This window comes from Argopecten irradians, chromosome 6, assembly GCF_041381155.1.
Source record: "Argopecten irradians isolate NY chromosome 6, Ai_NY, whole genome shotgun sequence".
NCBI classification, from domain to species: domain Eukaryota; kingdom Metazoa; phylum Mollusca; class Bivalvia; order Pectinida; family Pectinidae; genus Argopecten; species Argopecten irradians.
The window spans coordinates 43422502-43447956 of NC_091139.1; the positions used below are offsets into that span (position 1 = coordinate 43422502).

The 25455-nt window shown below is 37.9% G+C and overlaps 1 protein-coding gene across 3 annotated transcripts; it reads left to right on the forward strand.

Annotated features, from left to right (window-relative positions):
* Positions 1 to 473: 473 nt before the first annotated feature.
* LOC138325989 (serine-rich adhesin for platelets-like) lies at positions 474 to 23859 on the forward strand. 3 transcript variants are annotated; one of them, XR_011208851.1, is made up of 6 exons: positions 474 to 571; positions 3569 to 3714; positions 4693 to 7614; positions 12115 to 14793; positions 15009 to 15813; positions 21447 to 21554. XR_011208851.1 is itself a non-coding variant. In XM_069272048.1 (6 exons), exons 2-6 carry the CDS (start codon positions 3594 to 3596, stop codon positions 22555 to 22557), a joined length of 5892 nt encoding a protein of 1963 aa, XP_069128149.1. In that variant the 5' UTR covers positions 474 to 571; positions 3569 to 3593; the 3' UTR covers positions 22558 to 23859. The 3 variants fall into 3 exon arrangements, 2 of the variants coding, with proteins under 2 accessions (XP_069128149.1, XP_069128150.1); XM_069272048.1 differs by lacking the exon at positions 15009 to 15813 and adding an exon at positions 22496 to 23859; XM_069272049.1 differs by lacking the exon at positions 15009 to 15813 and adding an exon at positions 22496 to 23859 and having other exon boundaries at positions 489 to 636.
* The last annotated feature ends 1596 nt before the right edge of the window (positions 23860 to 25455 follow it).

The window sequence follows — 25455 nt, forward strand, 5'->3', positions numbered from 1 at the left end:
AGTAAAACAAATTCCCCACAAAAAAAATTTAATAGATAGGCTAAATAATCAAATACTTTTTCATTTCCATTTCATTCTGGCCTACCTATTATAATATCAGAAACATATACATACTTGTAGGTCCCTAGATTTAAAATACCACTCTTTATGAGCAATATTACGCCAGGCTATCCATAATGTAAATTTTGTCAACTAGAATACATCTGTTAGTCTTGTTGATTTTATTGTATGATCTCATGATCATAATATGATTTGATCTATCTTATTTACATCTCTGTGTTTATAACGAGGGACGTCTATTTCTTAATTTTGATAATAATAACGAAAACTGGTGCAGAATAATAGAAACTACCAAAGAGAACAAAAATATAGTATTTTCAATATTTGATAAAAGAGTACGTATTTGGCAACAGGAGCATCGAAGTTACGCGCGGTTTTCAATGTCATTCCCAGAATTCAGTAGTTTACTCGGGCATGCGTGCCAGTAGTATTGCAAATGGCGGCACTTGTTATTGTTCAATGGCGTTGAATATGCAAGCACATTTTTAAAACTACTCTGTCACCTATACAGGTCAGTGGCTTGGACTAATTCGGATGCACGTACAAGTAGAGGTTTTTTTGTTGCAGATGGTAATGGTCAGTGTTTCATTGCGTGTAAATATTAGAAGTATAGGGCACCTTGGATGGTGTGGGGTTCGAGCATTTCCGACTGAGTTCTCATGACATCACACCGATTATTTACTGATTAAATATTATTTTATGCGCCATTTACTAATACAATGGATACGTTTGATATTCTATTTCTCAACTTTATATATCTATATGCTGTCTGATATTGTACAGCAGTCATTTGAGACTGAATTTGGAGATTGACAGTGGGTTCCCTCGCCCCTGCCTCCCGATTTCATGTCGGTGCCATGCCCTCTCTTCCGCCTGAGACGACATAATGTCTGGCGCAAAATATCGCACGAAACCTGACATATGGAATCGGTTATTTGCTGTTTATTATAGATTGAATCGCGTTTTATTGTGGAATGTTTAGTATTAGTATCATTGAGTTCTGTCACTTGGTGACGAATTTTCTGTCGTCCATCATGGCTGCCAAGCCGATTATTCCGTTGCAAATGAGAAAGCATTATCTAAAGTACATCTACAAAATATAATTCTTTATTCCGACGTGCATCTACGATTATTAGAAGATGTAACATACAAGTTTTGAAGATGCATGTTTTAATTGGGACTGCTAGTGTAAATATTGCATAAATGCATATATGGTAGAAAATAAATATCTCTATGTGGTATCAATTTCATGACGTGTTTATTTAAGAGCAGTTTCAAAGAGTTTGCTTTGCAATTTCTTCATTTAAAATGGTAATGAACTAATTCTATAGTGTGTCTAAAATGAGTTGACATACATGCATTGAAATTATTAATCAATAATATGTGGAATGAATATTGATTGGCATTAGGCAGCATAAAAATTCGTTGTTATATAGTTAGCGTAGAGTTGATCATATTAATGTTTTAATGACTTATGTGTTTTAAGCTGCTCTGGTTTATTACTTGCACTGAAATTTGTAGACTGGTCACAATTTGTTACCTTTAAATTTTCAAACCATATATGGAAAAGCATGTAACAATATTTATTGCAATGAAAACAAATTATCATATTTTATTCCAAAAATTGGAAAGTATAAATTATTCATTACCAATAAACCACATCCTGTCAATATTTGGAGTTGCCATCTGAAAACATTAGTTTTAATATTTTGTCCAGTTATGTAATTTTTATGCAATGTATACAAAAGAATGAAATTTTCTAGTTTATGTGTTTTGTAATGTATGTGATTTTTTTCAGCAAATCAAATTTTAACACTGTTAATTTTTAGAAAATATATGAAAAATTTGAATATTTATTAAATGAAGTGTATATATAATACACATGATTTCCCACTTGTCATAACAAGATGTATGGTTATATGTTTTATACTCCTTTTGTCCCATTTAAAATTTTGATAAGTAATTCTATGAAGATAATTAATTATTACATTTAAAATAAATGGCTAAATTTTGTGGTTGCTGAATTTGAGCTATATATTGGTACAGGGGCTGTGGTTGTTGATTGGTTAAGGTTTTCTTGCATGTGATACTTGGCCTTTTGTACATGGGCAAAGTGGAATAGAAACCCACATGGGGCAGTTGCCAGATATTGCTGGTTGTTGGGTTTTCTTAGGGAACTCGGGGCTTTCCTCCACCTACTAAACCTGGCATTTGTAAAGTTTGGTTTGTTTAGTTTACATCCTACTAATTATGACAGCCAGGGTCATGCAAGGATGGACATGGTGGAGGAAAACCGGAGTAACCGGAGAAAAGCCACCAATCAGTGGTCAGTATCTGGCAAGTGCCTCACATGGGATTCCAACTTTGAACCCAGAGGTGGAAGGCTGATGGTAATATGCCGGGACATCTTAACCACTCTGCAACAGCAGCCCTTTCTTTAAAGATCTAGACGGGCCTGTTCATAGGGTATAAATCAAAAACATTTGATAATTTTGATAAAATTTTGTCCTTAAATGCAACAAATTGCAATAATATAATTGATGTCTTTGATGTAAATGCTGTGACCTCTATTTTGTATACCGTTTTGATAAAAAAGATATAGACAAAGCATTTATCCCTTGAGAGAAAAGCTTCAGATTATTTTCATGCGATTTGGGAAAAGAAAAAAAACCGGGGAAATAGGATTAGCTGAACTACAATTTTTGTAATTCTGAAAACACCTTATTAGTATTTATAATGGATTACACAGTTTATATCAGTTTAAAGAACATGTCAAAGGAGGCTATAGGTGCTATCCTTGATAGATCAATGTAGTTTTGATACAATAAGATACACTAATCTGTATGTTGTCTGTTGTTTAAGCTACAAAAGCATTGTTCATTCACTAACAAATATGAATGTCCAGTGATTTTCTTACTCAATAATTTCTGGGGCCTGTACCTTTTCAATTTGGAAAAATTTACATTGTATTTTTCTTGAAATATGTACATTTTAGAGAGTTTTTCCTCTATTTGGGAAAAATATTTACATAAAATTTGGAAAAAACAGCACAAAATTTACATTTTAATGCCAAAAAATCTTTCCACTTCGGTCTTTTGCATTAACACATGAAGTGGCTAAGAAGTTGAAATCTATTTTTTACATCTACTTTTATATATAAATTATTTTCAATGACTTGTACACCAGAAAGATGTATATGTTTTAGTATTAAATATTTTGACTACAGCATTCATTACATTTCTTAGGTCATATGCCTCTGTCCATGGTACCTTCAGATGTAAAGTGTATCTATAGTTTAAAAAAAATACAATTTATGGCAGAGTTTATCCAATATGGCTTATGGTTAGAAGTTTTGAAATGGTCATGCTATGATTATCTGTGGATGTCGCCTAATAAAGTCTGAATTGGCAATGTATTTTTTTTATCTTGGAAAAAAAGAAAAATCTGATTTTAATTTTGTAATGAACTGGATAATAAAGCAAGTTAATTATTGATTTGATTGTTACAGGTGGACATATGACCTCTCAGTAAAGATGGGTCCTCAAGAGGACTACATCGAGACGGTGTTTACGTGTGAAGGGGACATAAACGATCCGAACCTTCAGTCTCGACTTGAGGATATCCGCAAAGGTCTTCGAGATCTGCTATCAACTGGTGAGATACACATAATTTCAAAACATAATCACCTACCTTTGAAATAATGGTATCTAAAGTTAGCTAGATAAATAGCTAGACGGGAATACGGTTTTGTCAAATTGTACTGTACTAAATAATTAATTAGTTGTAAAGGCAAAAAAAAAAAAAAAAAAAATTTGAAGAAAAAAAAGCATTAATTAAAAATATCTTTTTGACAAACTATATTATAATTATTATAATTTAAACGGTCAATTTTCAGCACATTATTAAATTTTGAGAAATTTCATCATGGAGTGGTGCTTGGAAAATAATTTCCTCAAGCACAGTACATTGACAAATTGTTCTTTAAGGTTATTCAGTTGGTGTCAAAAGTATATAAAGGATGATAACATATTAAAACACTTATATTCAGTTTTATTTTGGTAGTCAGAGGAAAAATATTTATACTCTCTGTGAAACTTTAACAGATGGTTGAATTGCATAGTTAATTTATTCATTATATGGACTAAAGTAATGAAGAACAATATTTGTTTGAAATATTTTTGCTAACTTACTGATTTTCATTAAAGTTAATTCTGGAATGTATTATATATATATTTATATATATATATTTTCTCCTAGAAAATGATACCATATATATTTGAATATTAATGTGTTACCAATTTGGGTGGGTGGATGGAATCTTTTTCAATATTGACTCCGTCATCGCTAATTTTAAAATGAATCATATAATTCCAACCTAAAACATAGTTCATCTTTGTGTGTATGACTTAAGCATCCTTAGATAATATCATATATTCCCACTCTGTATATATTATTAGTTAACTCTCTTGCAATTAGGTATCCATTGTGATATCATTATTTTGTGAGCGAAACTCGCACCGTTTTCTATCCGAAACACAAGACATCACAATCAATACCAACCTGCAAGGGCAGATAATTAGGTAAATACAGAATGAAAATAAATGATGAACCCTACTTTGTTTTTAATTTCAGATAAGAGGAAGCTTATCTTGAAGAAAGTTGAGCCCTGGAACAGTGTGCGTGTGACATTTAACATCCCACGTGAAGCTGCTCAAAGACTCAAACAATTGGCACAACAGGGTGATTCCACACTACGACAACTTGGAGTCTTAGCTGTACAAATTGAAGGCGATCAGATCATCTCTCTCACAATAGCTGGTAGAAATAACGAAAGAACTAGATTGGTGTTCCGAACAGAAAGTGATACGGTAGATGCTCCCTCTGTGTCTGTGTTAGACACAGGTGGAGGTAGGACTAATGATTTTGAAACACCAGGGCCAAGCAATGCAGAAAGTACAACACAGAAAAACATTGCCGATTATCTTCGGCAAGGTGCACCCCTCTTTGATACATTATTTGGACAACAGTCATCAGCTCCAGATGGGTTTCAGTCATCTGGTGCAAGAGATGCCATGCCATTTGCCTCAATGGGAATGCCATCTTCATCTACAGGCAAGAGTCCTCAACCCCAACAGTCTTTTGGATTTCCTCCAGGGAAAGCTCCAACAAATGTACAACCACATCCGAGTGGGTTCTTTCCCTTTGATCAACCAGCCAAGGGCTCTATGGGTCAGCAAGGAATGAAACTACCCTCCCCATCTGGCCTGTCTCCTCACAGCATTCCACAACAGCAAGGGCATGAGCTTTCTCTACCTCCTCCTCCTCCTTATCCTCACGGGAGTGCTCTGGTCAACAACTTTGTCAAGGGAGGCAGATACCCGACGCCCACTGGGAGTCCATTGCTAGTCAATTTGCTTCAGACTGAACCGTCCTTAGCAGGCATCAATAACTTTATGCACAGTAAAATGCTACCACCTCCAGAAACGGGGTCTCCTCCGAAAAAGAAGAGACGTCAACGGAAACCCAAAGATAAAGCCAATGCAACTGTTAGCGAGACCCAGTCCCAGTCTCCCGGGGCTCCTACAACAACGGTGCCATCGTCGGAGGGAGAAGTGTCCATACAGAGTGTACCTAATCCTGCTCTGGCTACCTGTGGCCTGCCTCTGGTCACGTCAGGCAGCAGCTCAAACATGCCAAGCATTCCAATGGTTACACAGGCCTTACCAGCTTCTACACAACCAGCTGTAACCTATTCTGGGAGACAACCAATCCATCCACCTCACAGCCCTTCACACCAAAATACAGACACAAATAATCACAACCCCACTGCTGCTTCAAACTTAATTCCATTGTCTCAGGAACCCATACCAAGGAAATCAGATACAGGAGATGTGAGCCAATTTTTACCAGAAAACACAGCTGGAAAAATCATAAACCCATATACTGGACTTTTAGAACCTATGGAAAATTCCTCTGATACAAGTCCCATAAAAAGTGACAGTTCTTTAGACGGATTTTCTCCACATAAAAATCCAATGAAACGCTCCCCAAAGGACAAAAAGCAACCACCAAGTGGTCTATCTCCAAGTAAACATTTACCAATTAATAATGTCATGCATCAAGGTAGGATGCCTCCATCTAGTGATAGGATCTCGTCTGTGCCAAGTTCTACTGCAGGACATCCAAGTGTTAATTACTCTAGGCAGCCACACCAACAGAATGAGACATTATCAGTGTATGGTAGTAGCAGTAGTAATAATAACTTAATGTTGCCTTCATCATCATCACCTTCATCGCTGACTTCAGTATCACCCATGTCATCCACTGCGCAGCCACTGGCATACCCTACAAGCAGAGGTAATAGTGGGTACATTCATTCTAGTCCTACAAGGAAAGAATCTGTGGCCAGTTTACATCACAATTTGACACAGAACAGGACTGTCAACAGGTCACTGGCAGGACCAGAGCAGATGCAGCCAGTTTCTAGTGCACCTCAAGGATTTGTTCCCAAGTCACCTACTTCATCCTCTCCCAGATCTTTACCTGGCTACATGCCTGGTTTGTCCACAGCTGAAATGCAACCTTTACATCAGAGTGTGTATAAGAGTTTAACATCAGGTTTCCTTGAGGACAATCATTTGACAACTGTAAGTTGTGGGCCTCACACAACAACTAGTACTTCTCCTATAGTGAGCCATAGACAACAACAGCATGTCACAACAAATGCTGTTGTAGCTTCTACTCAACAAAAAACATCGTCGGAGAACACTAGTCCTTCAAATTCTGAACAATTGCTCAATCCTCATGTGATGAACCATCCAGCCAAACACACAGCTGGTGTTGTGGGTACTAGCACAAACTGTTTACTAGACAGCCCTGGCGGAGACTCGGAAAACTCCAGCCAGAGCAGTCTTCTACATGAACATTCTACTCCGAATGACATAGCAGCCTCAGGTTGCACACTTGAACAGGAGACAAAGGTGTACAATCATGACTCAGGAATCGGCAGCTCATCAGAAAGGTCGGATGGCACACCATCAGAACCCGGAGATGACTTCAAAGCAGCACATGCTAACAGTGAAGAGTGTGGCGCATCCATCAAACATATGTTAGATGGAATAAGCAAGACTACCTGTGTACCGAAATCAGATGCTCAAGTGATCACTGTTGGATATGCAATGTCCAATAGCCATGTTAACAAAAACTCATTGAAGCATAATTCTGATATCTCTTCAATTTTATCAATGCCAATGGAAAAGGCTTTAAATCATCAAACATTTAATCATGTGAACTGCCGCAAAGACAAGACCAAAGTGATGAATCATGTTAGTCAACAAAACACTGTGTTACATTGGTCAACAAGAGACAAAATATTCTCCAACCAAGTGGAATCCAACAAGCGTAAAAGTCCAAAGCAGTTTCTGAGGGAGGAATGTGTAGCCCAGGTGATGACAAACAAACAAAAGCCTCCTCCTTACACTGCTGACCACTTAAAGCATTTGCAGAAAATGGATCCTCTTATGTCACCACATGGCAATTGTAATTCAACATTTGGTTAGTAGATCATTAACCTTTACCTGTCGTCGTATAGTACAAGAAATTAGTGTTCTAATTAGTGTTTAGATTTAATTCCCTTATAAAATTGAAGTTGGTGAAAGGTACGGATGTGACCTAGAGATTTAAATAGCTCAGTGAATGCCCCCATCTTTCTTATACTGATTGTGTAAGAAGGGTGCATGGCTATAAGCTATATTAAATTTGCATCATTATATATATATGGGATCGATACATGAAGAAAGTTTCTATTGCCCATGTCGGTGAAACATGTAGACTACATGTAGGTTACTTTTGTCTAGTTTGTCATTGGTACTTAAAATGATCTTGTTGATCAAATACCATAAAATTTTAATTACCAGTTGTTGTTTTTTTAAGGAATGATTTTTTATTGTTTGTTTTACTGGTGTGTAAACTGCATTTTTTGTACAGATATTTTAAATGACGCGCTGATGAGCGTCATGTTGAAATATCTGTACAAAAAAAGCAGTTTACACACCAGTAAACAACAAACAATAAAAACTATTCCTTATATTTACATTTCAATTGACCATTTCATTCAAATCAAATGTTTAAATAAAATAAAACTCTGTTTTTCCAATGTTATTTGATCGTTGGAACAGACCGTCAATGGATGGAATCCCGGAACAGCTGGCTTCAATTTGGCGGGAAATGTTGTCAAATTTAGAGAGTACACAAAATATAGTTCCATATTGACTTTATCTTTTTTCATCCCATTTACACAATATTTGTTAATTTTTTATTTGCTGATATATAATTTAAGATTTACATAACATTCACACATGCAATCTATTGAAGATGTTTCATATAGAAACAATAGGCCTAACCGGATGCGCATTCACACTACTTGCGAAAGTCAGTGTTCCGGTGTGTGTATTCTAGCGCGGCAACCACTGCGTTTACGCAAATGTAAACAATTTCGCAGTTGGTTAGGTTATATAGCAAAGAGAAAACGGAAATGTAAATATTTCTGTATAATGAGATACCCAAACCCATTGAAGGTATACATAGAATTCTTGGACTAAAGGGTACCAAATTTGGTCAAATTAATGACATTGACCTTACCATTGTGCTCTGCTGTAATGAAGGCCTCACAATTATATTTCATTTAAGGTCACTGAGCCTGTATATTTATATACCTGTTATACTTCAGTATAACGAAAGAGTCCCAAATTGAAGTATTGGGTCTGTATCCATCCTCGATACTCCGGGGGTTCCAATCACTAACGATCTCTACAATCCTGGACTATCTCGTAGTGAAATTGAAGGCAGCTCAGCGGAAAACATTTGACCAATCACAGGCTTGCAAAGATTTCCTTCGAAGACTACAGAGAGAGCTAAGCCTAACATCAAAGCCACACAGTCAACGACAGTGTACCGTTATACGGTACATCAAATGTCTAAATTACTTGTTCTAATAATTCTAGATCTGTTGCCTCCAGTTTTACTTTGAGATAGCTATAGTCCAGAGGTGTAAGATCGTAATTGATCAGAACCCCTGGAATACCAAGGATGGTCTGTATCATGCTGGTATAAAGGACTACCAAGTTTAAGTTGTTTAAATCACTTTTAACTTCTTTAAACTTTTCAAGCTTAAGTGTGTTCATGTTGTAAAGCTTTGTAATAAAATAAGCAACTTGTAATTAGCTAATCGTAAAATTGATATTAAGAGACTACAGCTGAAAGTGCAAATCAAGACAATGTCATGTGATCTGCTGACTGTCTGATAAAGATACTGTCAAATGATCTCCTGAATATCTGATAAAGATCTGTCATGTGATATGACTGTGTCTGATAAAAATCTGTTATGTGATCTTCTGACTGTGTGTTAAAGATCTGTCATATGATCTCCTGACTGTCTGATAAAGATCTGCCATGGGATTTGACTGTATCTGATAAAAAACTGTCATTTGATCTTCTGACTGTCTGATAAAAATTTGTCATGTGATCTCCTGACTGTGATATATATTTGTCATGTGATCTCCTGACTGTCTGAAAAAATGTGTCATGTGATTTAATTGTGTTTGATAAAGATCTATCATGTGATCTTAAGATCTGACATGGTATATATATCCTGACTATCTGGTAAAGATCTGTCATGTGTTTTGATTGTCTGATAAAGGAACTGTCATGTGATCTCCTGACTGTGATGAAAATCTGCCATGTGATCTCCTGACTGTCTGATAAAGATCGGGCATGTGGTCTCCTGTCTGATACAGATCTGTCATGTGATCTTCTGACTATCTGATAAAGATTGGGCATGTGGTCTCCTGTCTGATAAAGATCTGCCATGTGATCTCCTGACTGTCTGATAAAGATCGGGCATGTGGTTTCCTGTCTGATATAGATCTGTCATGTGATCTCCTGACTATCTGATAAAGATCTTTCATGTGATCTTCTGGCTGTGTGATAAAGATTTTCATGTGATTTGACTGTATCTGATAAAGTTCTGTCATGTGATCTCCTGACTATCTGATAAAGATCTGTAATGTGGTCTCCTGACTGTCTGATAAAGATCTGTCATGTGGTCTCCTGACTGTCTGATAAAGATCTGTCATGTGGTCTCATGACTATCTGATAAAGATCTGTCATGTAATCTCACTGTCTGATAAAGGTACTTTCATGTTTCTCATGACTGTGTCTGATAAAGATCTGCCATGTGATCTAGATCTCCTGACTGTGTATATGTCTGTCATGTAAACTCCTTATGGTATCTGATAAAGATACTGTCACATGTGATATACTGACAGTGACTGTCTGATTAAATCTATCATGTTATCTGAATATCTGATAAAGATACTATAATGTGATCTATCTAACTGATAAATATACTGTCATGTGATCTATCTGAATGATAAATATACTGTCAAGTGATTTATCTGAATGGTAAAGATACTGTCATGTGATCTATCTGAATGATAAATATACTGTCAAGTGATTTATCTGAATGGTGAATATACTGTCAAGTGATTTATCTGAATGGTAAAGATACTGTAATGTGATCTTAAGATCTGCCCTTTGATCTCCTGACTATCTGATAAAGATCTGACTGTCTGATAAAGATCTGTCATGAGATCTTCTGACTGTCAGATAAAGATATGTCATGTGGTCTCTTGACTATCTGATAAAGATCTGTAATGTAATCTGACTCACTGATAAAGCTGCTTTCATGTGTTCTCATGACTGTGTGTGATAAATATCTGCCATGTGATCTAGATCTCCTGACTGTATATGTCTGTCATGTGATCTCCTTATGGTATCTGATAAAGATACTGTCACATGTAATCTATTAAATTTATCTTGTTATTTAAATATCTTATAAAGATACTGTCATATGATCTATCTGGCTGATAAAGATATTGTCATGTGATCTCCTGGTTGTGTTATAAAGAGCTGTCTGTCCTTGATAAAGATCTATCTTGTGATCATCTGACTGTGATAAAGATCGGTCATGTGATCGTATGACTGTTTGATAAAGATATGTCATGTAATCTCCTGACTGTCTGATAAAGATCTTGTGATCTAAATATCTGATAAAGATCATACTGCCATGTGATCTATCCGATTGTCTGATAAAGATACTGTCATATGATCTATCTGACTGATAAAGATTTGTCATGTGATCTGACTGTCTGATAAAGGAACTGTCATGTATGTGATCTCCTGACTGTCTGATAAAGATCTGTCATGTGGTCTCCTGACTGTCTGATAAAGATACTGTCATATGATCTATATGACTGATAAAGATCTGTCATGTGATCTGACTGTCTGATAAAGGAACTGTCATGTGATCTCCTGACTGTCTGATAAAGATCTGTCATGTGGTCTCCTGACAATCTAATAAAGATCTGTCATGTGATCTGACTGGCTGATAAAGGTACTGTCATGTGATCTGACTATCTGATAAAGATAATGTAATGTGATCTCCTGACTGCCTTATAAAGATCTGTAATGTGGTCTCCTGACTGTCTGATAAAGGTCTGTCATATTATCTATTTTCTATCTGATAACGATTCGCCATTGGATTTGACTGTCTGATAAAGATCTGTCGTGATCTCCTGACAATCTGATAAAGATCTGTCATGTGATCTGACAATTTGATAAAGATCTATCATGTGATCTCCTTAATATCTGATAATGATCTGCCATGGGATTTTACTGTGTCTGATAAAGATCTGTCATAAGATCTCCTGACAATCTGATAAAGATCTGTCATGTGATCTGACAATTTGATAAAGATCTGTCATGTGATCTCCTTAATATCTGATAATGATCTGCCATGGGATTTGACTGTGTCTGATAAAGATCTGTCATGTGATCTCCTTACTATCTGATAAAGATCTGCCATGTGATCTGATTATCTGATAAATATCTCATATGACCTCCTGTGTGATGAAGATACTGTCATTTGATAATCATCATTACCCTGTTATTTCATTGTTTTACTTTTTCACAATGATATTCTTTTATTTCTGTCAGATGGGACTGATGTACATACGACGATGGCTGCATTCTCACATGGAATGAGCAGTGTGAGTAGTAAAACTGAGGATCTGAGGAGGACGCCATTCTCCACACAACAGGAAGTGGCTCGGTCTACTGTCCCTTCTCTTAAGGTCAACAGTCAGCCTCTCAACAGATGCACTAGTCCTTCTGCTCCTCCTCAATCCTCTTTGATGTCGTCTGAGGAGGCTTACCGTCTACAGTGCAATAGTGACTACAATAGTGTACAACCAATGACTAATAATCTAGTGTCTCGACCACACACTGGACCAACAACAGCCAGTGTACCATCATTAAGTTCCTCAGACACGTCTCAGCCAAATGTTTCGCAACACTATTTTCAACAAAAATCTTTTCCAAAGAATCCTCAAGTAGACAAAAGGACAAAGTCGCCCCTGGCAACCAACCCTATATCTATGGCATCAAACCTAACAGACAGTGTGGTTCCTAGCTCGGGAACAGTAGGGTTTGGTAAGACTTCTGAAGGCATGCATTCTGTGAGTTATAGTATGTGTATGTCGGATGTGATGTGTAACGGGCCAGTAACATCTAAAATGGACACAAGTAGGTGTAATGCTGTCACTAGTGGTGGCAGCTATGATCCACAGAAATATGCATCCAGTGCAGCTTCTGTTAACAAGCGGAGGTCACCAGCAAACTCAATGATCAACTCGCTCCCCCAGCATTTCTTTGATCCAGCCCTACCTCTCGCAAAACGTTTGACAGAATCTGTACAAAAGCTAGTGAAACCTCTACCCTCAATAGATCAGTCCTCGCTACCTCATGCACAACACAAATCTCCTGGAAATACTTCATCTACAAAATCTCAAGCTTCTAGCTCTCCCCCAAGACTAAGTCGCACTGATGGCAGATTGGCCGTATCTGATGCAGCCATGGCGGCCAAGTTTGCAAAATCCAGTTCCCCTGTAGATCCTGATGCAGGTCTTCCTCCACACCTGTCTGCAGAAATCTCAAGTTTAATGGCCTACAAAACAAATGAAGAGGAGTTAGCAAATCACCAAGATTGTTTACCAATCTCTAGTCACGCTTTTACTAAAACTGACTTTCAATCTCAGCCCTCAGAGGAATTAAGTGGTCATTCAGTTAGTTCAACTCACCATACTTTTACCAACTGTGATTCAAATTTACCTGTGAATTCTGATCCTAGCGTAAACCTAATCCAAGGCAAAGTGCATAATAACGGTGATGGCAGAAATGGTGGGACCACATCAGAGTTTAATACAGAAAGTTGGACTGCCACGTTAGAGACACAATCAAACGTAACGAAAAGCAGTGCTAGTGGTACGTTGTCTACTTACTCACACGCAATTGTGAATAGTGCTGGTGGTGGAGGAGCACTGACATCAGCTCCAACATTACAACAAAAAGTTGCATCTCGTAGTGAAGTGACTAGATCTGATAGTATGGTAGTAAGTGGAGGAGGTGTTTCCTCACACACAAACACTAATAACTGTGTGTCTACAAGTGATGTAGAACCCAAACAAAGCTTAGAACAAGATGGACTGTCGAGTCATTCACCAGAAAAAGTGAATTGTAATGGGAACGAGTGCAATAGTACAGAGAATTCCAACAACAACTCTCCAAATTTACTCCATAATAGTAGTGCCAACAACACTTTGTGTACGTCTGGCTGTTCGGAGGTTAGCTCTAGTCGTGCTCAGTGTGTAGATAGTGTTTCTGTTGGTGCTCTTACATCAACTTGTGCTACAAATCATATCCAACAGCTTGCTAGCAACAATACAGCTTCAAATATCACCGCACAGCAAAATTGTGAAAATAAAAAAACTGATTCCTTGTCACACTATACAGCAAATTCTGGTGTACAACCTACCAATGGAAACAAAGGAAAGGAGGAATCATCCAGTTCAAAGGATATAACCAACAATGTTCCGGAGTTACTGCCATCTTACAGTGTGTGTTCTTCTGGTGGTGTGACAGACTCTACATCTAATGCTGTCACTTCTAGACCACAGAGACAAAGTACATCACGGCCACAAACACCAGAAGATTTCACAACCACCACCATGGCACTTAGACGTAGCAGGAAGTCCTCAGAATCAAATGAAAATAAACCCATTGAAAACAAACCGACTGAAAATTCAACATCGGTTCAACATAATCTACGTCTGACAAGGCAGCGTAACAATCCGTCAACTGACTCTGGGGAAAAGGAAGTAGGAACAAGACAGCGCTCAAACACTGCTGATTCACAGGACAGGAATGCCGACAGTGATTCCAGTAAAAACCTACGAACATCTTCACGTAGACGAAAACCACCACAGAATGAGGAGAGTACAGATCCAAATAAAAAGATGACAAATTCCGACGATTCTGAGGTTGCTAAACACACCCGTTCATCAGATACTAAAGATAATGTCAGTACCACTCTAAAGAATGATAATGTGAAGATCTCGACTAACGAAACAGTAGATAACATAACATCAGTGGATTCTGTCAAAACCGGGCTCAGAAACAGAACACAGAATAAGGCACCTTTAGCAGACGATAAAGCCAAGACAATTAACAAGGACCCGAAGAAAAAGCAAATCGTGTCGGAAGATGAATTGGCCCAGAATAAGAAAGCTCAGCTGAGTCGGCGAAGTAGACACTCTCCAACACTTGCATTACAAAACCGTAAGTATAAAACATACCATTCCTTTGTAATATGTAGCAGCTGCTAAAACAGAAGCTTTAAAGGTGATAAAAACAGAAGGGACATGGAAAATGTGATAATACGCTAGAAACATTTGTATGTCCTATTAAAACATATATCAGTTTGATATTTGCTTATATTTTGTCTCTAAATAGTAAAATTAATGAAATCAATCTTCACATCTTTTTGACGACAGATTTTTTTCTATGACTTACCTCCCTTGAGTTCCGATGAGTTTGTGACGTCATCTGAGACAATCAACTAGCGGAAGCAGATGTGCCGATCGCGGAACTGTCAACATGCATGTGGATTTTAGCCACAGGTCTTAGGTCTTACACACGGAGAAAAAAAAAAGTTATATTCCGACTTAATGGGTAGCATGTTTATCCCCAACATAATGACACATTATTGATGTCATAACCTATAAAATGACGTCACTATATGTAAATGATGATGTCATTAATGTCGAGTACATAAATCATGTAGAGTATCATGTGGTGGTTAAACATATTAAAGGTCATTTTTCACGAATGAATAAGTATTACTTTCCTATTCAGTCCACCCTGGAGTAATACGACTGTGCATGTATGTAATTTATAGTTTACACATAAAATTAACCGGGGAGTTTTGATATACATACTGGTAATTTTATGTGCAAAATAAGATTGTAGTGAAAATGGACAATTATTGCGGCCCACCTCCTTAGACCTACGTTTTGATGGAAAAAAATTATCCGTTACAAACATACGCGCATGATTAAAAGAAAAAACAAAGGGTCCTCCTGCACAGTTTTCATACTTCCTTTTAGAGATTCTACTACATGTATTAAAAAAAATGTGTATAAGTCTTAGCAAGGCAATTAATTCATTATTACATTTCTTTGTACATGTACTTTGAGTTACACAACAATGTGCCGATGGTGTGAAGCCGGTATGTTCAGATCGAGCAGGGTTGCATAATGATATGACGACATTCACAATATTATCATTATATAAATGCAGGTAATTTAAAATCGAAAAATTACAATGTTAAGAACGTAAAACTCGTCACAGCCATTGTAAATAGTATGCTCGCCAATTTCGCCCGCAATTTGCGTACTCATTAATTTCCTGTTATATTCTTCATAGTACTCTTGCGTATATGTAGAATACGATTTTTACCGATTTTTTTTTTTATCTAGACCCCTAAATCGTCTCATAATGGTCAATAGGCTATCTAGCGTGTCCATATTGATAAAAACTAATTCTCAAATCCCTGTGGACTGTTCGTATACATTTGAAATTTTCCAAAACTGCGCACGGTTAGATAATACAATGAAGCGGTCTTGTAAATGATTTGTCTTTTATAAGAAATAGGTTGTTTCATGGCCCTGTGTTAGTTGAACTATTAAACGTGCATATCTTGTCGACGAGTACATGTCATGCATATTTGGCCATTGTATCTAGTATCTATGTTTTGTCCCGTCTTTTTTTATCGGTCGTGCGTGCATTATTACAACTGTACATGTTATCTATTTTCGTACACGGAAAGCCCCGAAATTTTGTCGAATAAATCCGTAAAACTTATTACAGAACTTTAAAAAATAAATAAGCCTAATCCTTTCTGTGCGGTGTTCTGAAGGATTTCCAAATAGGAAATAGAGGTATGTAGTACATACATACATGAGGCGGGAAAGGGGCACGTTTGTCGCGGTATGATAGGGTTTTAGAAAGGGTATGAAGGATGTCGGGGTCTACTTTTATAAATATGCATTATATGTATGTACATGTAGCATATGTAGTGTCATTTTTGTTTTGGTCCATTTTCTTGTAAACTTTTATTTCTTCTTGTTGATATTAACTTTAAAGTGTATGTTTAGAGTTTTAATTTCCTCTAACCTGAGTTGACACACACGGACACGATGTCAAATGACTTTTGACCTAAAGAACATAACAATTTTATAGCCCAGAATATAACGATTAGAATGAGTAGACGATCGTTTTTATTAGCTCACCTGGTCCAAAGGACCGAGGTGAGCTTATGGGATACCGCAGCGTCCGGCGTCCGTCAACAATCGACTTCTTCTCCATAACCGCTGGTCGGATTTCAATAAAATTTGACTGGTAGCATCCTTATGGGCTACTAACTGAAAATTGTACAAATGATGGGGCTGAGGGGCGGGGCCAAAAGGGGTCAATTTGGCTATTTCCATATAAACGACTTCTTCTCTGAAACCAAGCATGGGATAGCACCCATAATGCAATGGTAGCATCCTTATAGGGTGGGGATTCAAAATTGTACAAATGATGGGGCTGACTCCCGGAGGGGCTGAGGGGCGGGGTCAAAAGGGGTCAATTTGGCTATTTCCATATAAATGACTTCTTCTCTGCAACTAAGCATGGGATAGCACCCATAATGCAATGATATCATCCTTATAGTGTGGGGATTCAAAATTGTACAAATAATGGGGCTGACCCCCCTGGGGCCTGAAGGGTGGGGTCAAAAGGGGCCAATTTGGCTATTTCCATATAAACGACTTCTTCTCTGAAACTAAGTATGGTATAGCACCCATAATGCAATGGTAGCATCCTTATAGGGTGGGGATTCAAAATTGTGCAAATGATAGGGCTGACCTCCCAGGGGCCTGAGGGGCGGGGTCAAAAGGGGTCAATTTGGCTATTTCCATATAAATGACTTCTTCTCTGCAACTAAGCATGGTATAGCACCCATAATGCAATGGTAGCATCTTTGTAGGCTTGGGATTCCAAATTGAGCAAATGATAGAGCTGACCCCCGGGGGCCTGAGGGGCGGGGTCAGAAGTGGTCAATTTCCATATAAATGATTTTTTCTCTGCAACTTAACATGGGATTGCGCTCATAATGCAATGGTTACATCCTTATAGGGTTTGGATTCAAAATTTTGCAAATGATGGGGCTGATAATTACTAACAAAAAGCCAGGTGAGCGATACAGGCCCTCTGGGCCTCTTGTTATATCAGGGCATGTTATAGATTGTATACTATATACTATATATACGGATACATTTCCACTTATCAATATTGCAACTACACGTAGTGCGACTGTTTTATATATTTATAATCGCCAATACCGCAACACTGTCCCATTGAATTTCCCGGCTCTTGTCACAGCTGTTGGTCTCAGATGACGTCATGAATCTACGGCCACCTGGTGGATATCAGGGGCGATAAGCGATGCGATCGTTCTAGACAAGGGTGTGTTTATGGACTTTGTTTCAAGCACATTTTATTGAAATTACGTCAAATACAACCTGTATTTTTAGCTCACCTGGTCCGAAGGACCAAGGTGAGCTTATGCCATGCCGTGGCGTCCGGCGTCCGGCGTCCGTCCGTCCGTCCGTCAACAATTGACTTCTTCTCCATAACCGCTGGTCGGATTTCAACAAAATTTGGCTGGTAGCATCCTTATGGGCTACTAACTGAAAATTGTACAAATGATGGGGCTGACCCCCCAGGGGCCTGAGGGGCGGGGCCAAAAGGGGTCAATTTGGCTATTTCCATATAAACGACTTCTTCTCTGAAACCAAGCATGGGATAGCACCCATAATGCAATGGTAGCATCCTTATAGGGTGGGGATTCAAAATTGTACAAATGATGGGGCTGACCCCCCGGGGGCCTGAGGGGCGGGGTCAAATGGGGTCCATTTGGCTATTTCCATATAAACGACTTCTTCTCTGAAACCAAGCATGGGATAGCACCCATAATGCAATGGTAGCATCCTTATAGGGTGGGGATTCAAAATTGTACAAATGATGGGGCTGACCCCCCGGGGGCCTGAGGGGCGGGGTCAAATGGGGTCCATTTGGCTATTTCCATATAAACGACTTCTTCTCTGAAACCAAGCATGGGATAGCACCCATAATGCAATGGTAGCATCCTTATAGGGTGGGGATTCAAAATTGTACAAATGATGGGGCTGACCCCCGGGGGCCTGAGGGGCGGGGTCAAATGGGGTCAATTTGGCTATTTCCATATAAACGACTTCTTCTCTGAAACTAAGCATGAGATAGCACTCATAATGCAATGGTAGTATCGTTATAGGGTAGGGATTAAAAATTGTACAAATGATGTGGCTGACCCCCCGGGGGCCTGGAGGGGCGGGGTCAAAAGGGTTCAATTTGGCTATTTCCATATAAATGACTTCTTCTCTGAAACCAAGCATGGGATAGCAATCATAATGAAATGGTAACATCCTTATAGGATGTGGATTCAAAATTGTGCAAATGATGGGGCAGACCCCCCGGGGGCCTGAGGGGCGGGGTCAAATGGGGTCAATTTGGCTATTTCCATATAAACGACTTCTTCTCTGAAACTAAGCATGAGATAGCACTCATAATGCAATGGTAGTATCTTTATAGTGTGGGAATTCAAAATTGTGCAAATGATAGGGCTGACCCCCCGGGGGCCTGAGGGGCGGGGTCAAAAGTGGTCAATTTCCATATAAATAACTTTTTCTCTGCAACTTAACATGGGATTACGCTCATAATGCAATGGTTACATCCTTATAGGGTTTGAATTCAAAATTTTGCAAATGATGGGGCTGACCCCCCGGGGGCCTGAAGGGTGGGGTCAAAAGGGGTCAATTTAGCTATTTCCATATAAACGACTTCTTCTCTGCAACTAAGAATGGAAGAGCACTTATAATGCAATGGTTAGCATCCTTATAGGGTTGGGATTTGAAATTGTACAAATGATAGGGCTGACCCCCGGGGCCTTAGACGGCAATAGATGCGAGGTCAAAAGGTCAATTAGGCTACTATTTTCATATAAATTACTTTGTCTCTGAACCTATGTATTGGATAGCATATTTGTATGGTATCAATAGCATCATTGTATGGTTGTGATTCAAAAATTAAACTTTGGGAGTCAATTTTGCTTATTTTTCTAATTGTCTGAGTCTTGTGATAATTACTAACAAAAAACCAGGTGAGCGATACAGGCCCTCTGGGCCTCTTGTTTGTTGGAAATCATAAAGTGCATCACAATAAACAAATATCAACACAAAAATAGCATATTTAAAATCTGTTTTTAGGTCATCTGACCCGAAGGGTCAGGATGACCTATAGTCATCATGTTTCGTCCGTCGTCGTCCGCCGTGCGTTAACTTTTCACATTTTGAACTTCTTCTCAAGTTCTACCGGTGCAATTTGGCTGAAACTTGCATGAAATGATCCTGACATGGTCCCGACAAAGTGTTGTTATTTTTCGGGTCAATCCGAAATCCAAGATGGCCGCCACAGCCGCCATCTTGAAAACACATTTTGAACTTCTTATCAAGTTCTACTGGTGCGATTTGACTGATATTGCATGAAATGATCCTGACATGGTCCCGACAAAGTGTTGTTATTTTTCGGGTCGATCCGAAATCCAAGATGGCCGCCACAGCCTCCATCTTGAAAACACATTTTGAACTTCTTCTCAAGTTCTACCGGTGTGATTTGGCTGAAACTTAAAACTTGCATGAAATGATCCTGACATGGTCCCGACAAAGTGTTGTTATTTTTCGGGTTGATCCGAAATCCAATATGGCTGCCACAGCCGCCACCTTGAAAACACATTTTGAACTTCTTATGCTTCTTAAGTTTTACTGGTGCGATTTGGCTGAAACTTGCATTAAATGATCCTGACATGGTCCCGACAAAGTTTTGTTATTTTTCGGGTCGATCCGAAATCCAAGATGGCCGCCATCTTGAAAACACATTTTGAACTTCTTCTCAAGTTCTATCGGTGCGATTTGACTGAAACTTGCATGAAATGATCCTGACATGGTCCAAACAAAGTGTTATTATTTTTCGGGTCGATCCGAAATCCAAGATGGCCGCCACAGCCTCCATCTTGAAAACACATTTTGAACTTCTTCTCAAGTTCTACCGGTTTGATTTGGCTGAAACTTAAAACTTGCATGAAATGATCCTGACATGGTCCCGACAAAGTGTTGTTATTTTTCGGGTTGATCCGAAATCCAATATGGCTGCCACAGCCGCCACCTTGAAAACACATTTTGAACTTCTTATGCTTCTTAAGTTTTACTGGTGCGATTTGGCTGAAACTTGCATTAAATGATCCTGACATGGTCCCGACAAAGTATTGTTACATCTCTGGTTGATCACAAATCGAAGATGGCTACCATGACACTATATCTAATTATTTCCTATATGTTAAGGCCCTTGGGCTTCTTGTTTGAAATAAAATTTGTTGAAAGAAATTGAAAATGATCCTGACATGGTCCTGACAAAGTGACACCATATATAATTTTACTATTGCCAAGGTAGTCAGATGACCGTTAAGGCCCTTTGGGCCTCTTGTTATCACCTTTAAGGTTGCTTTTGACTTAAAAGATGATTGATTCTATCATAATATTTTGGTTTCAAGTAATAACCTTTTCTGCATTTCAGCCAAATCAAATATCTCATTTCAAACAGCAATTAACAATAGATGATTTGAAATGATGACATAATATTAAAAACTATTTTTAGGGTTAAAGAGTTAATTGGTATTTCTTTATTACCCTGTAATAAAATAACTTTTGTCTTTCCTATGTGGTGATGTTAGTTATAGTCTAATTCCTCCGAGTTATTATTATGATGTACACTTCTGGGATTGGTTTGTGTTACAGAAATCCGTGACAGATCTCCAGTCCGCAGCCGAACGCGAACCTTGGTATCTCCCAACACTGACCCTCAAGAGGACTCCAAACGATCTACTCGTTCCTCCAAACCCAGAGGTAATTCAGCCAATAGATTGCCATAGAAAATGAGTTGTGTTCAAACAGATGAAGACCCATGGTCTACATAAATTTTCAAACAGTATAAAAGTCCCTTTCAAGAACTTCCTGCCTCTTGGCCATCTTCAGGTACATAGAAACACAAGATCTGTCATAAAGATAGACAATTTTGACGTTCAAATAGCAGTGTTGTTTATACTAAAAGATTCAAGCAGTCCATACAGACAGTTTCATGAGGAGAAGTGGATTCATGTGCTTAATACCAGACAGCCATATGGATGCAATGTGAAATCATTTCTACATGAAATGGGAAGTGCAGAGGACAATCTGATGTCTATTTTTATGACGTGATCATACTTGTGATGTCTATGAAGTCATTATATCTATGACGTCATTGTCGCTACAGCATCATATCAAAAGGTTCAGGATGGATGTAACCTAGCTTTTCTTGTGTTTCTGTTTACCTGAAGATCGCAAAGAGGCCGAACATTTGGGAAAGAAACATTTATACTGTTTGAATTGTATATATATTCTCCATCTGACAAATATATGAAAAAATACATCAATTTTGTCGTGGAAATTTCAACCAAATGTTTTCTCTGGTAATCGGCACCTTGTCTTGAATAGTGGTTTCCCCTTGTGATTAATGATTTTAATAGTTTGGTATTCTTGTGGTATAGAGTTGTCTCCCCTTTTGAGCAGATATTGATTAGTTTGGTAGTACAGTTGGCATGAGTAAGGTACATGTATACACTGTGACATCATTATTTTGTGAGCAAACTTTTCTCTGAAAAGTATGATGTTTCACTCACAAACCTATGACATCACAATCAATACCTACCCGCAAGAGCAGATAACTGTAATATGCAATAACAGAATAAGTAAAAAGAGGATTAAAACTATGTGGAAAGGTGTGTTAATTTGATATTTTTCTTCTTCAGATGCAACCGAAACTCTACCTCCTCCCAACAAGCGACGACGTTCCTCTCGAGACCACAGATAAAAACCTACGACTGTCTCATACTAACTTCCAATTTACTCTAACAATGGTTGATTTCACTTGTAAATACTCTTTGACGTATAAAGGATCACTGGTTTCTCGTGTATATAGTGTCTGAAGTGTTGAAATTGGTGATCCTGTAAATTGTTTATAGTGAGTGTGAGGGTGAATAATTGTAGTAAGGGATGTTGTCACTCTAAATGGCATTTGGTTTGTACAGAACCCACGTTATTATTAGTATGTGCATTAGTTTGATAATTTATTTCTTTTTAGTGAAAAAATAGTGCTCTAATTATTATGAATTAAATATCTGTTGATTACGTTGTATATGAACTTCTTTCACTTATATAATACACATATTATATAAATATATATATATATAGATATATATTATATAAAAAAAACTGGGTACCTTTGATGAATTATTAAAAAGTGATATTTGTTTTTGATTTTTGATTACCCCTAACCTGGTGCCCAGCTAATACTAGACCATGAATGCTGCAGATGGTAGTTGTTAGGTAGATTATAAACATATGTATAGTTCGGATATATTAATCAAAATGATCACTCTCATCTCTTATGTCTGTGTGATACTTTTTTTTGTGTTGTTGTCAATGACAACAGACAGTTCGTTGTGTCATTGTAAATCGAGAAAAATGCATAATTTTCACCACATAGTTACAGAAGCTTTACTAATTACAAGCCCAGTTCTGGACACAAAAGTGTTATAGGGCTATGTTATTGTGTATATATAACATCAATCATGTCTCTAGTCTTGGGACTCTGTGTACGGTACAGTCCACCAGACGCCTGTGTGTACGGATGTTACATTAAACCACTCACCATTTTATCATCCAGTAATGAACTAGCTATTCATAATATGAGTTGAATTATCACTGTCATCTTTTGTAAATAAAGCATGCACCAACAAGTCTGGTGGTGATACTCTCATTGTTGCGTTTGCTAATGTTCTGTACATAAATGGAGCTTCAATAAAAATAACATAGGGATTGGTTTTACCTGAGTGACCATTGTCCTTAGAAGCCCCTTGTGGCTAAATCTCTCTCCAGTCTTAAATACAGTGGCAAAATATTCGTTCTGTCAGGGATAAGGTTTTCACATTTGCTTCAGTCAAATTCTTTTCCTCGTGTTTATTCAAAATGGATACCCTAACATCACATCTTCCGTAAAGTTGGTTTTGTACCCGTACAGTTCAGTAGCTCTCTGTGTCTTTTGGTGTCCATTAAGCATATTTTTATTTTTATATCCAGTATTCGTGAATAAACATAGCTCACATTTGCAGTATGTCAAGTGTTGTTATCTTTATTTCATTGATAACTTTTATCCTGACGATAATATCACATGTAGGAATGATATATATAAACATAACTCACTATTATTTAAAGGTTGATGTCCCTTTATACCTCAACTTTCTGGTAAATTCTGATGATTTTATTGTCATTTTCATTCTTTTTCAATGTTGAAGATAATAGAATATTTCCTATAGGAAATTTGGTTTCAGATTTGTAAATGATTAGGGATTCATCTCAAAATGTTAAAAGTATTTTATTCAGATTGTTCCTTGCTTTCGACAATTACATTGTTTTATCCATCAGTTTTATCGAGGAACCCCAAAATAAAGTTGAGTTGTACTAAGCAACAAGAGCGAGTTTCGTAACTACTACAGAGAGTTATCGTTCCTGTGAAGGAGGCTGGTAATGTTGGAGTTACCCCCCTTACACCATAGCCTATAGGAGATTAGACTGGTTCCCTTCCCTTAGTTCTCTACTCTCCGCCAGGCTGCGCTCCGCTCACTAGGGACCGGTAGCGGGTAACCATGATGATTTTTTTGATCGGTCAATCTACATATCCGGTTCGCTGGTATCACTTTTTTTAGACGTAGGAAACCCCTTTACGCACGAAGCGACGGATCTTAACGTAAAGAATAAATAATTTATTTGAACGATATATAAACAAAATTAAATAAGATCTTAAGTTTTGAAATCATTTCGTGCTAACACAGAGTTTAGTGTGTTCATAGGAACGATGTTAATGACGTTATTTTCTCTTAACGGAAGTAGCCGTCTCCATGATGACATATGCGCAGAAATGCTGCGCACTACTCTGGAGTTGGAATTCTCACTCAAGATGGCTACTCGCTACCGGTCCTCAGTGAAGCGTACGCAAGGGAGGTAACTGAGGCGGGAACCAGTCTAATAGGAGATTTCAGAAAAGATGGCGTGACGTCACAGAAAGTATACATCCGGGTCCTCAGAGGTACAAACACAATATGGCGAATAATAATAACAATAACAGATACGTACAGCCCTGCTACACAATCGATACTGTGGCAAAAGCATACACTTTCATACTTGCAAATTCTGATTTTAAAATGGTTTCTTACTGTTTAAGAGGTTACAGACAGTTATGTTTTTATATTTACAATTGCTTATTGCTAAATATATTTCTGTAGATTTAGCGTTGAAGCCAGCTTGCGAAGCGGTGCCGGGTCGTCGCATCACACCAGAGATTTAAATAGTACTATTTAAATCTCTGATCACACGTACCCGGTTTTTGTTCACACGTAGAAATCCATGTTGTGAAAAAGTTATGAATAGATAATTGATTTTATTGTGTCATATTTCTGTTATACATGAAAAAGCTGCTCACAACACTATTTAACATAACGAAAGGTGGGCCATATCTGGCCAGACCACGGCCGCTCGTGCATGGCTTTGTCGCTGGTAGATCACCGCAGGCCACAGCATTGTTTGGGAAATAAATCATAATACTTACCAACACTTTTACCTCAATAAGGAGTTGTTTAAGATATATATTTTGTTATTTAATATGTACATGTTGTTTTAATGGAATGCTCTTGTATCGTAACAAAATGACGAA